At 39.9% G+C, this 17,835-nt stretch overlaps 1 protein-coding gene across 2 annotated transcripts in view; it reads left to right on the top strand.

The window, feature by feature from the left end:
• Window positions 1-37: 37 nt before the first annotated feature.
• Window positions 38-17,835, top strand: part of GMPS (guanine monophosphate synthase) — an 89,891-nt gene continuing 72,093 nt past the window's right edge. The window contains exon 1 of one of the 2 annotated variants that reach the window (XR_014245278.1): window positions 38-375. Coding sequence is in view for 1 of the 2 variants with exons in the window: in XM_082394366.1 (XP_082250492.1) it covers window positions 349-375 (27 nt within the window). In the remaining variant the exon portion in view is untranslated. The remainder of the gene's footprint in view (window positions 376-17,835) is intronic. The other variant, XM_082394366.1, reaches the window with a different exon arrangement.

Raw genomic sequence — 17,835 nt, 5'->3', positions numbered from 1 at the left:
CGCCTCCAGAGGCGGGCTTATTGGGCTGCAGCGGCGGCGGCAGCTGCGGGTGTCCGCTGCTCGGCAGCCTAGCCACAAGGGCTCTGGCTCCTCCCAGTGGCCGGCCAGTGCGGAAGCAGGAGGCGGGGGCAGCGTGCGCGCTGCTGGTCTGCTCTCCCGCGGCGCTGGGGCCCGCGCTCCGCGGCTGCTGCTCCACTCGGCGCTTCGCAGGCGGTCAGCTCCTCTCCGCGCCTCCCGCCCGCTCCTCGACCAGGCCTCCTCCTCAGCCCCGGCCCGTGGCGTCGACCCCCACCGGCCCTCTCCCGCCCCGTCTCATCTCTGGCCGCCGCCGCCGCCGCCCCAGCCCCGATGGCTCTGTGCAACGGAGACTCCAAGGTCAGTCTCTGGCGTGGGGGGTCCCTGGCTCACCGCTTCCGGACGGTGGCAAGGCTCCGGGGCCGGGGAGCCACCGCACGGGGCCCTTCCCCGCCTCCTTCCCCCAGCCCGCCAGCGGAGCCCTGCGGCCCTGGCAGCGGCGCGTCGGAGAGCCCCCAGTCGGGGCCTGTGGCATGTTTTCTCCTCGGGAGCGGCAGGTGCTTTGTTGATTTTTGTCTGCGTGTCGGGGTTCCTGCGCCCGCCGAGCTCCTGGCGTCGGGGAGGGCGTCAGCTTCCCGTGGTCGCGCCGCTGGCCCCAGCCTCCCCCGCGTCGCTGTGGGGCTCAGAGCCCGCGGAGCGCGGTCGGAGGGTGGGGGTAGGGAGGCGAGCGGGCGTGTGTGTGTGTGTGTGTGTGTGTGTGTGTGTGTGTGAGTGAGTGTCTGTCTGTCTGTGAGGGGGGCTTCCTCAGCCCTCACCCAGCCCCTTCAGGAGTCGGGCAGCCTTTTGTGGAGCTCCCGGGGCCCGCCGAAGGCAGAGCGGGGTCGGGGCCTCGCGTGCGGCGTTGGAGCTGGGCGGGCCTCCCGTCTTCCCGCCACCCCGTTTCCCGCCTGCCCTCGGTGGGGCTCGCCGGGTTCCCCCACGTCGGCCTTGGGGTCCGCGGCGGCGAGGCCGGCTCTGGATGAGGCCGCGTGACCGCGCGCCCTCCCCCCTCAGCCCCCGTCAGCGCCCTCCCGGGGTCGGGGCCGGTGGCCGGAGGGTCTCTCACTCCGTTCCCCTCCCCCCATCCTTCTCCGAGGGAAGGAGCGTGTGTCCAGCCCCGCCCCCATCCCGCTCACTCCTTATTTTTCAAGTTGGTTTGCGATGGGACCCGCTCCCGGTTTTGCGAGCGCCTTCCGGGACGCAGGCCGCCGCCACCGCGCCCGGGAACTGGGGGGGTCGCGAGTCCCGGGTGCGGGAGAAGTTAACTCAATGTGCCGAGTGGAGGGAGTAGTTTGGGCCGCCTCTGCGTTTCTCGTCACCTCCGACTCACTTCTTCAGACCCTCTTCTTTCGTGTCGCTTCTGAATTGAGCACCTTCGCTTTCACTTCTGTGTTAAAATTGTCGTTGGCCTGGAGTTCTTTCAGACCCGCACAATCAGTGTTGTCAGCGGGAACCCGCGCGGTTTTGAATTGCGATTTAAGCGAAATTTACCTCCCACACGCTGTTTAGGGCCTGGCTCTAAGAAATTACTTCATTACGTTTCATTCAGGATGTGTGGAACTTTAAACATCAGGTGGGAATTGGTGTTCTAAGTCAGGTAGAATTGTCTTTTCGGCAGTATTCTCTTATAAAGGTGGTGCCTAGTCACATCTTAGTGGGTCCTCTCCATGAATAATTGCTTACTCTCTAGTAAACATGCAAAGAAATATTTGTTGCACAAATGAGTAAAGATTAAGGTAGCTGATAAACTCCTTTAAACCGAGGAAAACTAGTGCTCAGACTAGTTGGAGCTCTTTCTCAAGATTGTAAACGTGAATTAAGACACGCTAACCTTTAGTTTTTGACCTCAGAAGCTTATGTAAACCTCAACATAACAGCTCTTTCCTGTACACTCGTTAACTTACAAAGCATTTTTCTTCTCCCTTTAATTTTGAGCCGTAAAATCATTGAAAAGATTCATCTTTGTGCTGGTAGAGGAAATGACTGTGTTATTAGGAGGATTCAAACCTAATTTACAGACTTTGAAAAATATGTGCTGATTTGAAAACAGTATTTACGCAAAATTGAGTGACAGCAAGAAGTTAAAAGATTCAGTTTCCAAGTTACCTGACTCCAGTGTACAGAACATACAACATACAGTATTTTTCCTAGCTGCTATGTTTTTTTTTTTGTTCAACTTGAATTTTAAAGAGAATCTTATCAGTTTGATATATTTGAGACCCAGGTGAATTGCTGGTTACCTTATTTTTATTTCAAGGTTCTTTATGTTTTGTAGCATAAGCAAGCATGTGTCTTTTTTTCTTTCTTTCTTTCTTTCTTTTTTTTTGGCTGTGCTGCTCGGCTGCTTGTGGGATCTTACTTCCTAGACTAGGGATCCAACCTGGGCCCAAGCAGTGAAAGCGCCGGGTCCTAACCACCGGACTGCCAGGGAATTCCCTTTTTTTTTTTTTACTTTACTAACAATTAAATGTAAAACAAATTGAAAGCATTTTCAAGAGGAGCAATCCAAGAAAATAACATTTCATCACATCTATGATTATTTCATGTACTCCTAAGGAGGGGAAAAAAAACCCCTATAAGTAAGCCATGATATGTAAAAACTTTCTGATGATGTGATCAATGATATGTCATTGATCATAAGAAACATTTAAAGTAAAGAGATGTTTAAATATGGGGGGGTTTGCAGAGTAAAGTAAGTGAAATATGATATTCTGAGAGGTCCACCCAGAAATCTAAGTAGGCACCTATTTTCCATAGCTTACCACTGAAACCACCTTTCCCTCTGGTGTGAAATACAGGTACTGGACCCAAGCTTCCGTTGTATATCTATTGTGCTTCTGACAGTTGTGTGTAAATCTTAGTTGATAAAGTGGGGAAAAAGCTCATTTTGATTCCTATTCTGGTGCATCTCAGTATTTTTCGGGGTTTTCGAAAAAGACATTTCTGCATGATAGAAATTAGGGAGAGACCTACCTAAATTCTGTAAAAGGATTTGGGCTGTTTTCATTAGTTTTACCCACAGAGTATCATTTTAGAGCTGGAAAGGACCTTTATGAGTTCTAGCTTCCTAAGCTGAAAAAACATAGCTGGTTTTTCTTTTTCTTCAGGGCTACTTTGGTTAACCATCCAAGGCAGAGATTATTCTTTTCCTTAAAGAGCTGATATAATGTTATTTAGTTAAGATCTTATCTCATATAAACAAGAGCATAGGCAGTCAGCTTTTCTTTAAAAAGTTTTTACAACCATTCAGTGTTTTATATGAATATATGTATGTAGCAAACATTAGACATAGTAACTTTTTTCAGTTTTATTAAGGCAAGACTATGAGAGTAAAGTTCTTTGGACTACTTGTCAAGTTTCCCACTTTTGGTCCCATCTAAGCCTTAGACTTTTTTTTTTTTTTTTAAACATCTTTATTGGAGTATAATTGCTTTACAGTGGTGTGTTAGTTTCTGCTTTATAACAAAGTGAATCAGCTATACATATACATATATCCCCATATCTCCTCCCTCTTGTGTCTCCCTCCCACCCTCCCTATCCCACCCCTCTAGGTGGTCACAAAGCACCGAGCTGCTCTCCCTGTGCTATGCAGCTGCTTCCCACTAGCTATCTATTTTACATTTGGTAGTGTATATATGTCCATGCCACTCTCTCACTTCGCCCCAGCTTACCCTTCCCCCTCCCTGTGTCCTCAAGTCCATTCTCTACATCTGCATCTTTATTCCTGTCCTGCCCCTAGGTTCTTCAGAACCTTTTTTTTTAGATGCCATATATATGTGTTAGCGTACAGTATTTATTTTTCTCTTTCTGACTGACTTCACTCTGTATGACAGTCTCTAGGACCATCCACCTCGCTACAAATAATAATTCAATATTGTTTCTTTTTATGGCTGAGTAATATTCCATTGTATATATGTGCCACATCTTCTTTATCCATTCATCTGTTGATGGACACTTAGCTTGCTTCTGTGTCCTGGCAATTGTAAATAGTGCTGCAGTGAACATTGTGGTACATGACTCTTTTTGAATTCTGGTTTTCTCAGGGTATATGCCCAGTAGTGGGATTGCTGGGTCATATGGTAGTTCTATTTTTAGTTTTTTAAGGAACCTCCATACTGTTCTCCATAGTGGCTGTATCAATTTACATTCCCACCAACAGGGCAAGAGGGTTCCCTTTTCTCCACACCCTCTCCAGCATTTATTGTTTGTAGATTTTTTGATGATGGCCATTCTGACTGGTGTGAGGTGATACCTCATTGTAGTTTTGATTTGCATTTCTCTAATGATTAGTGATGTTGAGCATCCTTCCATGTGTTTGTTGGCAATCTTCTTTGGAGAAATGTCTATTTAGGTCTTCTGCCTAGTTTTGGATTGGGTTGTTTGTTTTTTTGATATTGAGCTTGCATGAGCTGCTCGTAAATTTTGGAGATTAATCCTTTGTCAGTTGCTTCATTTACAAATATTTTCTCCCATTCTGAGGGCTGTCTTTTCATCTTGTTTATGGTTTCCTTTCCTGTGCAGAAGCTTTTAAGTTTCATTAGGTCCCATTTGTTTATTTTTGTTTTTATTTCCATTTCTCTAGGAGGTGGGTCAAAAAGGAGCTTGCTGTGATTTATGTCATAGAGTGTTCTGCCTATGTTTTCCTCTGAGAGATTTATAGTGTCTGGCCTTACATTTAGGTTTTTAATCCATTTTGAGTTTATTTTTGTGTATGGTGTTAGGGAGTGTTCTAATTTCATTCTTTAACATGTAGCTGTCCAGTTTTCCCAGCACCACTATTGAAGAGGCTGTCTGTTCTCCATTGTATATTGTTGCCTCCTTTATCAAAAATAAGGTGACGATATGTGCATGGGTTTATCTCTGGGCTTTCTATCCTGTTCCATTGATCTGTATTTCTGTTTTTGTGCCAGTACCATGCTGTGTTGATTACTGTAGCTTTGTAGTATAGTCTGAAGTCCCAGAGCCTGATTCCTCCAGCTCCGTTTTTCTTTCTCAAGATTGCTTTGGCTATTCGGGGTCTTTTGTGTTTCCATACAAATTGTGAAATTTTTTGCTCTAGTTCTGGGGAAAATGCCAGTGCTAGTTTGATAGGGATTGCATTGAATTTGTAGATTGCTTTGAGTAGTATAGTCATTTTCACAATGTTGATTCTTCCAGTCCAAGGACATGGTATATCTCTCCATCTGTTGGTATCATCTTTAATTTCTTTCATCAGTGTCTTATAGTTTTTTGCATACAGGTGTTTTGTCTCCTTAGGTAGGTTTAGTCCTAGGTATTTTATTCTTTTTGTTGCAGTGGTAAATGGGAGTGTTTCCTTAATTTCTCTTTCAGATTTTTCATCATTAATGTATAGGAATGCAAGAGATTTCTGTACATTAATTTGTATCCTGCTAGTTACCAAATTCATTGATTAGCTCTAGTAGTTTTCTGGTAGCATCTTTAGGATTCTCTATGTATATTATCATGTCATCTGCAAACAGTGACAGCTTTACTTCTTCTTCTCCGATTTGGATTCCTTTTATTTCTTTTTCTTCTCTGAATGCTATGGCTAAAACTTCCAAAAGTATGTTGAATAATAGTGGTGAGAGTGGACAACCTTGTCTTCTTCCTGATCTTAGAGGAAATGGTTTCAGTTTTTCACCATCGAGAATGATGTTGGCTCTGGGTTTGTCATATATGGCCTTTATTATGTTGAGGTACGTTCTCTCTGTGCCTACTTTCTGGAGGGTTTTTATCATAAATGGGTGTTGAATTTTGTCAGAAGCTTTTTCTGCATCTATTGAGATGATCATATGGTTTTTATTCTTCAATTTGTTAACATGGTTTATCACATTGATTGATTTGTGTATATTGAAGAATCCTTACATTCCTGGGATAAACCTCACTTCATCATGGTGTATGATCCCTTTAATGTGCTGTTGGGTTCTATTTGCTAGTATTTTGTTGAGTATTTTTGCATCTATGTTCATCAGTGATATCGGCCTGTAGTTTTTTTTCTTTGTGACATCTTTGTCGGGTTTTGGTATCAGGTTGATGGTGGCCTCGTAGAGTGAGTTTGGGAGTGTTCTTTCCTCTGCTGTGTTTTGGAGGAGTTTGAGAAGGATAGGTGTCAGCTCTTCTCTAAATGTTTGATAGAATTCACCTGTGAAGCCATCTGGTCTTGGGCTTTGGTTTGTTGGAAGATTTTTCATCACAGTCTCAATTTCAGTGCTTGTGATGGGTCTGTTTATATTTTCCTTTTCTTCCTGGTTCAGTCTCGGAAGGTTGTGCTTTTCTAAGAATTTGTCCATTTCTTCCAGGTTGTCCATTTTATTGGCATATAGTTGCTTGTAGTAATCTTTAATGATCATTTGTATTTCTGCAGTGTCAGTTGTTACTTCTCCTTTTTCATTTCTAATTCTATTGACTTGAGTCTTCTCCCTTTTTTTCTTGATGAGTCTGGCTAGAGGTTTATCAATTTTGTTTATTTTCTCAAAGAACCAGCTTTTAGTTTTATTGATCTTTGCTATCGTTTCCTTCAATTCTTTTTCATTTATTTCTGGTCTGATCTTTATGATTTCTTTCCTTCTGCTAACTTTGGGGTTTTTTGGTTCTTCTTTCTCTAATTTCTTTAGGTGTAAGGTTAGGTTCTTTATTTGAGATGTTTCTTGTTTCTTGTTGTAGGATTGTATTGCTCTAAACTTCCCTCTTAGAACTGCTTTTGCTGCATCCCATAGGTTTTGGGTCATTGTATTTTCATTGTCATTTGTTTCTAGGTATTTTTTGCTTTCCTCTTTGATTTCTTCAGTGATCTCTTGGTTATTAAGTAGTGTATTGTTTAGTCTCCATGTGTTTGTATTTTTTATAGATTTCTTCCTGTAATTGATATCTAGTCTTACAGCATTGTGGTTGGAAAAGATACTTGATACGATTTCAGTTTTCTTAAACTTACCAAGGCTTGATTTGTGACCCAAGATATGATCTATCCTGGAGAATGAGCCGTGTGCACTTGAGAAGAAAGTGTAATCTGCTGTTTTTGGATGGAATGTCCTATAAATATCAATTAAATCTATCTGGTCTGTTGTGTCATTTAAAGCTTATGTTTCCTTATTAGTTTTCTGTCTGGAGCACCTGTCCATTGGTGTAAGTGAGGTGTTTAAGTCTCCCACTATGATTGTGTTACTGTCGATTTCCTCTTTTATAGCTGTCAGCAGTTGCCTTATGTATTGAGATGCTCCTATGTTGGGTGCATATATATTTATAATTGTTACATCTTCTTCTTGGATTGATCCCTTGATCATTATGTAGTGTCCTTCCTTGTCTCTTGCAACATTCTTTATTTTAATGTCTATTTTATCTGATACGAGTATTGCTACTCCAGCTTTCTTTTGATTTCCATTTGCATGGAATATCTTTTTCCATCCCCTCACTTTCAGTCTGTATGTGTCCCTAGGTCTGAAGTGGGTCTCTTGTAGGCAGTATATATACGGGTCTTGTTTTTGTATCCATTCAACCAGTCTGTGTCTTTTGGTGGGAGCATTTAATCCTTTCACATTTAAGCTAATTATCGATATGCATATTCCTATTACCATTTTCTTAATTGTTTTGGGTTTGTTATTAGGTCATTTCCTTCTCTTGTGTTTCCTGCCTAGAGAAGTTCCTTTAGCATTTGTTGTAAAGCTGGTTTGGTGGTGCTGAATTCTCTTAGCGTTTGCTTTTCTGTAAAGGTTTTAATTTCTCCATCAAATATGAATGAGATCCCTGCTGGGAAATCTTGGTTGTAAGTTTTTCTCTTTCATCACTTTAAATATGTCCTGCCACTCCCTTCTGGCTTGCCGAGTTTCTGCTGAAAGATCAGCTTTTAATCTTATGGGGATTCCCTTGTATGTTATTTGTTGTTTTTCCCTTGCTGCTTTTAATATTTTTTATTTGTATTTAATTTTTGATAGTTTGATTAATATGTGTCTTGGCGTGTTTCTCCTTGGATATATCCTGTATGGGACTCTGCTCTTCCTGGATTTGGGTGGCTGTTTCCTTTCCCATGTTAGGGAAGTTTTCAACTATAATCTCTTCAAATATTTTCTCAGTCCCTTTCTTTTTCTCTTCTCCTCTGGGACCCCTATAATTCGAATGTTGGTGCATTTAATGTTGTCCCAGAAGTCTCTAAGACTGTCCTCATTTCTTTTCACTCTTTTTTATTTTGCTCTGCAGTAGTTATTTCTACTATTTTATCTTTCTATCTATCTCAATAGATAAAATGGATAAGGTCACTTAACCATTCTTGTGCCTCAGTTATTCTGCTATTGATTCTTTCTAGAGAATTTTTAATTTCATATTGTGTTTTTCATCGTTTGTTTGCTCTTTAGATCTTCTAGGTCCTTGTTAAACGTTTCTTGTATCTTTTCCAATCTCTTTCCAAGATTTTCATCATCTTTACTATCATTACCCTGAATTCTTTTTCAGGTAGACTGCCTATTTCCTCTTCATTTGTTTGGTCTGGTGGGTTTTTACCTTGCTGTTTCATCTGATGTGTGTTTCTCTGTCTTCTCATTTTGCTTAATTTACTATGTTTGGGGTCTGCTTTTCACAGGCTGCAGGTTCGTAGTTCCCGTTGTTTTTGTTGTCTGCCACCAGTGGCTCAGGTTGGTTCAGTGGGTTGTGTAGGCTTCCTGGTGGAGGGGACTAGCGCCTGTGTTCTGGTGGATGAGGCTGGATCTCGTCTTTCTGGTGGGCAGGACTGTGTCCATTGGTGTGTTTTGGGGTGTCTGTGACCTTATGATTTTAGGCAGCCTCTCTGCTAATGGGTGGGGTTGTGTTCCTGTCTTGCTAGTTGTTTGGCATAGGGTGTCCAGCACTGTAGCTTGCTGGTTGTTGAGTGGAGCTGGGTCTTAGCGTTGAGATGGAGATCTCTGGGAGAGCTTTCGCTGTTTGATATTACGTGGAGCCGGGAGGTCTCTGGTGCACCAGTGTCCTGAACTCGGCTCTCCCACCTCAGAGGCACAGGCCTGACACCCGGCCGGAGCACCACTACCCTTTTGGGACGTCTGAGGTCTTCTGCCAGCGTTCAGTAGGTGTTCTGTAGGAGTCGTTCCACATGTAAATGTATTTCTGATGTATCTGTGGGGAGGAAGGTGATCTCCATGTCTTACTCCTCTTCCATCTTGAAGGTCTCTTCCTAAACCTTAGACTCTTTTGGAGTAGATGTAGGACCTGCCCCACCACCTTCACTGAGATGTTGACTAGGGTATATCATACTTGGATTAAAGGTTTTTTATTGTAAATACTTGTTGATTGCATGTGATATAGAATCTTTAATGACATCTAATGTTGAAAATTTAAATTTGCCATTTTCAAATTTAAGTTTTGAACTGAATGAAAAGATGACCTGAGATTTTTATTTGGGGTGCATTGAGAATGGAAAAACTATCCTTCTATGATAACCCTATAGTACATTTTTTTCAAAGGTCAAAGTTGGATATTTTTTTTCCCTCCAGATTTTGTCCTATCTGTTAAGGAAGAGCTGTTACAGACAAAAGGAATGGTTTTTATTGTTCTCTGTTCTTAGACTTGAAAGGTTTTGAGATTCCTCCAGGAACCTCAGATCACCTTGGGCCAACTTGTCTCTTAAGGAAAATAATTGTCTTTTAAGAATTAAAAATATACATAGTTTTGTCCTATACTCATTCAAATGTGTTTGATACTTTTTAAGGCTATTTAATGGTATATTTTAAAGGATGCCGTTTGAAGTAATGAATGATTATTTGCTATCCAAAACCATGGAGTTTTTCTTTGTTAAGGTACTTAAACTGTTTTCATGCCTCCTTCTAACCTAAACTCTGTTTAGATGCTCAAAGTCAATGAAGTCCTCAGGGTTAATATGTGATTCTGAAGCACTTTATGATTCTGAAGCACTTTATGAATCAACGAAGAAGTAATAGAACTTAGAATCTTTGTGTCACATATATAGTTCTAAGTTGTGTAGAATGTTCTTCCCATGTAGAATTGGTGGGTTTTTTTGTATTTGTTTAAGAATCACAGCAGTTCAAAAATAGCTTTACTATAGTAGTAGTGTGATATTAGTTTTCTGGTTGGCTGACCCTTGCCATCCCTTCGGGTTCATGGTTTTGAGGACCCAGGAGATGCTTTATGTAGTTATGTCTGTAAATTCACTCATGTAGTCCACTACAACTTGATAGGGAATAAGGTCTTTGTTTATTGTAGTGTGACCATATACTCTTTGTGTAAACTGGGGCACTTGAGCATAAAAGGAGATGCTAAAAATAATTTAAATTTATAATAATTGCTGTGAAATGTTACCAAATAAAATAAATATTTGCTGTATCGTGTAAATCCAATTAAATAAACAGCAAAACTACTGTAGCATTAAGTGCAGATTACTCTCTCTGTACATTATGCACAGGAATACAAAGAGTCTCTTTCCTACATGTATTTCATGAACACCTTACATATCCCACTGACCCAGCTGATGGAGGCCTGGAGGTTATGCACATTTTGCAAGCTGAAGAATGGCTGTGGCACAACTAGCATGTACACCAAGTGGCTGGCTGGGACAGCAGCTTCAAACACTCTGCTATCAGCACCCACAACTGGATAGAGTTAGTGTCCAAGTGTACTTCTTTGATCAGGAAAGGGTCAGGAAAGAGAGAGATGGGTTCTCAGTGGTTGGCTTTTAGATTGAACCAGAAGTTGAAGTGAGAACTCTGTTAACTGCACCTGCACTCCACAGAGTACTAGGCAAAGCCATGGTAGAAGGTGGAAGTATAAAGTGGAAATATAGCAAACCCATACTATCTTACTTTAATGCAGTTATTCATAATAATATTTAAAAAATGAAAAACATGAGACAGTTGTTAAGTTGGGTGGGATGTGGGAATAACAGCTGTAAATTAGTACAGTCCTGGGCAAACTGGGCCATATGGTCACTCCAGTTACAGAGTACATATCATCCTGAATTTGGATCTTGATTTCTCTAGTGACATGTATTTAAAATTTGGCTGAAATTCAAGCCTAATGTGTATACATTAAAATAGTTTTTTTCTGAATTAGTAACTATTCTGGGAGTTATTCTAAACTCCTTAAAAATTGAGTGTCAGGACTTCCCTGGTGGCGCAGTGGTTAAGAATCTGCCTGCCAATGTAGGGGACATGGGTTCGATCCCTGGTCTGGGAAGATCCCACATGTCGTGGAGCAGCTAAGCCCATGCGCCACAACTACTGAGCCTGCGCTCTAGAGCCCGTGAGCCACAACTACTGAAGCCCGTGCACCCTGGAGCCTGCACTGCAACTACTGAGCCCACCTGCCACAACTATCGAAACCTGCTAACTTTAGGGCCTGCATGCCGCAACTACTGAGCCCGCATGCTTCAACTACTGAAGCCTGCGTGCCTAGAGCCTGTGCTCCGCAGCAACAGAAGCCACCACAATGAGAAGCATGCGCACCCAACGAAGAGTAGCCCTCGCTTGCTGCAACTAGAGAAAACCCGCACGCAACAACGAAGACCCAACACGGCCAAAAAAAAAAAAAAAAAAATTCAGTGTCAAATTACTTGCTTTCTAAAACTTGAGAACCAGCAATGTTGAAACTGACCAAAAGGTAAAATAATCTGCTCTAGTCTGCCGTAACATTTGCAGAGGATGTTTCCCAAACATTTAAAACTGCCTGGACATGTAAAATTCCCTATTTGTTGTGTTTGTCAACAGGAGAACAGAACCCTTTTTATTCTCAAAACTCAACGGAGGTTTACGTAAAATTAAGTCACCCTCACCTTGTTTATAATTTGGAGAACTAATTCTTATCCTCTGAGTTTTCGTTGTGAATGTAAATCAGGGACTCCAGAATTCTAAAATCTGCTTTGGACAACTTTTGGGTGAACAATCCCTAATTAATTTGGGAGATTCTTGATGCATAAAAATGGTTGTGGATAGATCATTGTTTTGGTATATTATTGGTAATAGTGAAACTTTTTTATGCTGTGATTTTTCCTGCTTTTAACATTTCATGAAAAATTTCAGACAAGCAAGTTAAAAGAAATTTTAGTCAACATTTGTGTCCACCACCTAGATTCTACCATACTTTTCTCAAAAAAATTTATTTTTGTAAAAGCTTAATTCAGATATAATTCAAATACCATAAAATTCTGCCCCCCCCATTTAAAGGGCACAATTCAGTAGTTATTAGTATATTCACAGATTTGTGCAGCCATCACCACAGTCGATTTTTAAACATTCTCATTACCCCCAGAAGAAATCCGGTACCCTTTAGCAGTCAGTCCTCATTCCCCCCACCCCCCCGCCTCTCCCTCCCAACCTTAGGCAACTACTAATCTATTTTCTATAGATTTGCCTACTTTGGACATTTTATATGACTAGAATCTTACAATATGTGGTCTCTTGTGACTGGCTTCTTTTACTTAACATAATGATTTCAAAGTTCATACATCTGGTAGTATGTATAGGTACTTTATTCCTTTTTATTAGCAAATAGTATTCCATTGTATGGATATAGCACCTTTTATTTATCTATTCATCAGTGGATGGGCATTGGGTTGTTTACATTGTTTGGCTATTATGGATAATGCTGCTATGAATATTCCTGCATAGGTTTTTATATAGAAATAACTTTTCATTTCTCATGGTTATATACCTAGAAGGGGAATTACTGGGTCATGTAGTAATTTTATGTTTAACCTTTCGGTGAACTGTCAGACTGTTTTCCAAAGCGGCTGCAGTATTTGTTTTCCAAAGTGGCTGCAGTATTTTACATTTCTGACAGCAGTTTATGAGGTTCCAATTTCTCCACATTCCTTGTTAACACATGTCTTTTTGATTATAGCCATCATAGTGAGTATGAAGTGGTATTTCATTGTGGTTTTGATTTGCATTTCCCTACTGAAGGATGATCATGAGCATCTTTTTGTGTGCTTATTGACCATGTATATTTTATTGGAAGAAATGTCTGTTCAGATCTTTTGCCCATTTTGAAGATGGGTTATTTGTCTTTTTATTGAGTTGTAAGAATTCTTTATTTTAGTGACAGGTCTCATCAAAAATATGATTTGCAGATATTTTCTGCCATTTTGTATGTTGTTTTTCACTTTCTTAATGATGTCTTCTGCCAAATAAAAGCTTTTTAAAAAAAATTTTTTTTAAATAGGCCTAGTTAATTTTGTTTATTTACTTATTTTATTTTTGGCTGCGTCAGGTCTTAAGTTATGGCATGCGGGCTTCTCTCTAGTTGTGGCGTGCGGGCTCAGTAGTTGTGGTGCATGGGCTTAGTTGCCCTGTGACATGTGGAATCTTAGTTCCCTGACCAGGGATCGAACAGGCGTCCCCTGCATTGGAAGGCGGATTCTTAACCACTGGACCACCAGGGAAGTCCCATAAAATCTTTTAGTTTTCATGAAGTGCTACTTATTTTTAAAAATTTTGTCACTGTGCTTTTGTTGTCATATCTAAGAAACATTCTTAATTCAAGATCCTGAAGAGTTTGTGCAAGTGCCTATGCTTTTTAAAAGTTTTATAACTTTAATTTTTATATTTAGGTCTTTGATCTATTTTAGCTAATTTCTGTATATGCTATAAGGCAAGGTACCAACTTCATTTTTTAAATTTTTGGCTATCCACTTGTTGCAGTACTGTTTTTTGAAAAAACTATTATTTTACTTTTGAATGACCTTGGCACCCTCCTCAGAAATCAGTTGACCGTTTATTTTTGGACTCTCAGTTCTGTCCCATTATCTGTATGTCTGTCCTTTTGCCAATATCACATTGTCTTCATTTTGTAGCTTTGAAATTGGGACATGTGAGTCTGCCAGCTTTGTTCTTCTTTTCTAAGCTTGTTTTGGCTATTCTGGGTCCCTTGACTTTCTATATGAATTTTAGGATAAGCTTATCAATTTCTGCAAAGGATTTTGATAGAGATCACGTTGAATCTGTGGATCAGTACGGGGATTAGTACTATCTTAACAGTATTAAGTTTTCTGATGCATACGTGGGATGTTTTCTCACTTATGTCTAAATCTTTCAGTAGTGTTACATAGCTTTTTAAGTATAGGTTTTGTACTTCTTTAGTTAAATTGTTTTATTCTTTTTGATGATATTGTAAATGGAATTTTATCTTAATTACATATTTGGATTGTTTATTACAAGTGTATACAGTTGATTTTTGTGTATTTATTTTGTATCCTACTACCTTACCAGGCTTATTTATTCTAATAGTATATTAGTGGAACTCTCAGGATTTTCTTTATATAAGATCATGTCATCTGCAAATAGAGATAGTTTTACTTTTCCTTTCCACTCTAGATACTTTTAATTTCATTTTCTTGCTTAATTGCCCTGCCTAATACCTCATACTTTTGCATAGAAGTGGTGAGGGCAGAAATCTTTGTTCCTGATCTTAGTTGGGGGGAAAGCATTTTGTCTTTATCCATTAAGTGTAAAGTTAGCTGTGGGTTTTTCATATATGCTCTTTATCAGATTGAGGGCATTTCCTTCTGTTCTTTGTTTGTTGATTGTCTTTATTATGTTAAGATGTTGGATTTTTGACAAATGCTTTTTCTGCATATATTCTGATCATCATATGGTTTTTGTTCTTTATTGTGTGGATACGTTAGATTAATTGATTTTGAGATATTAAACCAAACTTGCATTCCTGGGATAAATCTCACTTGGCCATGGTGTATAATCCTTTTTTGTAAGTTGCTGGATTTGGTTTGTTAATTTTGTTGATTTTTACACCTACATTCGTAAGAGATAATGGCTTGAGGACTTCCCTGGTGGTCCAGTGGTAAAGAATCTGCCTTCCAATGCAGGAGACACGGGTTCGATCCCTAGTCATGGAACTAAGATCCCACATGCTGCAGGGCAAATAAGCCTGTGCGCCGCAGCTACTGAGCTCGTGTGCCACAACTAGAGAAGAGAAGACCTGCACGCCCCAACTAGAGAGAAGCCTGTGCGCCGCCACGAAAGATCCTGCGTGACACAACTAAGACCTGATGCAGCCAAAATATAGAAAGAAAGAGATAATGGCTTGGAGTTTTCTTGTGATGTCTTTGGTTTTGGTGTCAGGACAGTACTCTGGCCTCATAGAATGAGTTGGGATACGATTCACTTTTTTTTTTTTTTTTTTTGGCTGTGCCCAGCAGCACGTGAGATCTTAGTTCCCTGACCAGGGATTGAACCCATGACCCCTTCAGTGGTAGCAGGGAGTCCTAACCACTGGACCACCAGGGAATTCCCTACCATTTACTTTTTACTAAACTTGCTTTGTGTGATCAGTTGCTGGACTGAGACCCTAGTTTACATTTTAGTGGATCATTTTCATATTAATGCATTACTGTATTGAACTGTGAGATACGTTCCTCCCAAGTCCAGCATCTGATTGGGCAAAATAAGGCACAAGACTTAGAGCATCACACTGAAGAAGATAGCTCTTTTAGAGGTAATTGGTATACTTTGAGTGGATGTAGCTTGAGTTAGACTAAAAATTTTTAGGGATAAAAGTATAAACTTTTAATGGATGATTAATCCATCCACATAAGTGGATTTAACTTGATAGGTTTTTGGTTTTGAAACAGGAGTATCTCTAAGGTTTGAGTGACTGTTGGCCTTGTTATTGACACCATGGCAGAGCTTGACCATCCAGTGCCCCTGAAGGCTGAGGGTAACAGTTGCTTATTGTAACATTGTCTTTCAGTTTGTGGAGAGAAATGGTAGTTTGAAAAAGGTCACAAATAGGTGATTTATTTTGCTTGTTTTTGTAGAGGTAAAATGTACATGTAGTGAAGTGCACAGATCTTTAAGTGTACAATTTGAGTTTTGACAAATATATATCCCCACATAACCCCTACCCCAATCAAGATACAGAACATTTCCATCCCTCCCAAAGTTCCCTCATGCCCCTTGGAAGTCAGTTCCTCCACTCCTTCAGCAGCAGCCACTGTTCTGATTTCTGTATCTATACATTAGTCTTGTTTCTTTTTGAATTTTATATCAGTGGAATCATACAATGATTCTGGCTTCTTTTACTCAATATAACGTTTTTGAGATTTATCAATGTTGTGTGTATCAGTAGTTTGTTCATTTTTATTATTATGTAGTATTCCACAGTATGGATATACCAGAATTTGTTTATCCATTCACATATTGATGGCCATTTGGATTGTTTCCAGTTTTTGTGGACTTGGGTGTTCATTTCTCTTGTATAAACACCTAGGAGTGAAATTGCTGGAACAGAAGATAGCCCCTGATAGATTTTGGTATTCCCCACTTCCTACAGCTTGGAATATTTAGGCTGTAATAATAGGTACTTGATGCCTGGAAGAGATAAATCTTGATATAGTAAAACAAACTTTTAAAAAGTTGCATTATAATATTTTATCCTTAAGGATATTTTTAAAGTATCTTGTTCAGCTGTATTTTAATCAAAATAATATGTGGTTTGTGGACAAACAGGCTACTTTTAGACAGGTTTATAAAAACCAGTAGAAATGAATGACTATTTGGTAGTAGCAATTTGAATTTTAAATTAAAAAATAATTTGACAATAAAGTTGATAAAAAATAAATAGAATTTGAAGCATTCTGGATTTAACAAGTTTGAATGTTTTAAAAATGCAACCTTGGATTTGGTGTAGTATTTTCATAGAAAAGCTATTTTCAGGTACTAGATAAGAAAATTTCTATTGGTTTGTCTGTGAGGCATATTATCCTGTCTAGTCTGGTACCTCTTGAGTTCACCAGCCCTAGCTCTCCAGAGGTTATTTAATAGTGCCTCTAAGTGGTTTCTCTTCCCTGATGTCTTTCCTTCATTAGTTACCCCCTTTAAAAAAAAGAGGTAAGTATGCAGTTATATTTTAATCTCTAAAGCCAAAGGTTCAGTATAATGTATATTTTGAAGTCAAGGTCGTAGAGAACTAAACGTAATGGTAGCCATTTTGTACAATTTCCCCTACATTCTTATATATTTCTGCTATTTATGGCCAGGGAAAGCAGAATCATAATTTGTTATTGATTCATAACCTGCCGTGGATGCTTTGGCGTTAGATGGTTTTTTAAAAATTTCACTTTAGGTAGTATTAGAAACATTTTCAGAAAGACAAGTGATGCTTACTTCTTGCTTAGGAGTTTGTGGGTGAGCTCAGCTAAGCTTCACTACTCTCATCCTTTGCTTGGATCAGTAAGTAGGCTCTTGGTATTTTCATGGTGATGGCAGAAGCACAGGAGACAAGGAACATTAAAGTGGCTTAAGGCTTGGCACACTATCACTTCTGCCCTCATTACATTGGCAAAAGCACGTCTCGTGGTTGAGCTCAGTGTCAAGAGTGATATATTCTGCTTATAATAGGACAAACTGCAAAGTGACATGACAAAAGGCATGGATATAGGGAATAGTGAAGAATTAGGGCCAATGTAGTCTGTTACATATGGAAAATTTAAAAACATGCACAAGTAGAGCAAAGAGTATAATGTCTCTGTCACTCACCTCAGCAGTTATAAACATGTGGTCAGTTTTCCTTCACATACGTTTACTTAGTGCCTCATAGTAAGAATTACATATGTCTGTAAATCGTATCAGTGTTTTCTTAGGTCAGTCTCCCAAGGCAATAGAAATAAAAACAAAAGTAAACTAATGGGACCTAGTCAAACTTACAAGCTTTTGCACAGCTAAGGAAACCATACACAAAACGAAAAGACAACCTACAGGATGGGAGAAAATATTTGCAAATGATGCAACTGACAAGGGCTTAATTTCCAAAATATACAAACAGCTCACACAACTC

The sequence above is a fragment of the Balaenoptera borealis genome, assembly GCF_965194805.1.
Source record: "Balaenoptera borealis genome assembly, chromosome: 5".
Lineage (NCBI taxonomy): Eukaryota > Metazoa > Chordata > Mammalia > Artiodactyla > Balaenopteridae > Balaenoptera > Balaenoptera borealis.
The sequence above is the reverse complement of the archived record's forward strand: the minus strand, read 5'-3'. Positions and strand labels throughout refer to the sequence as shown.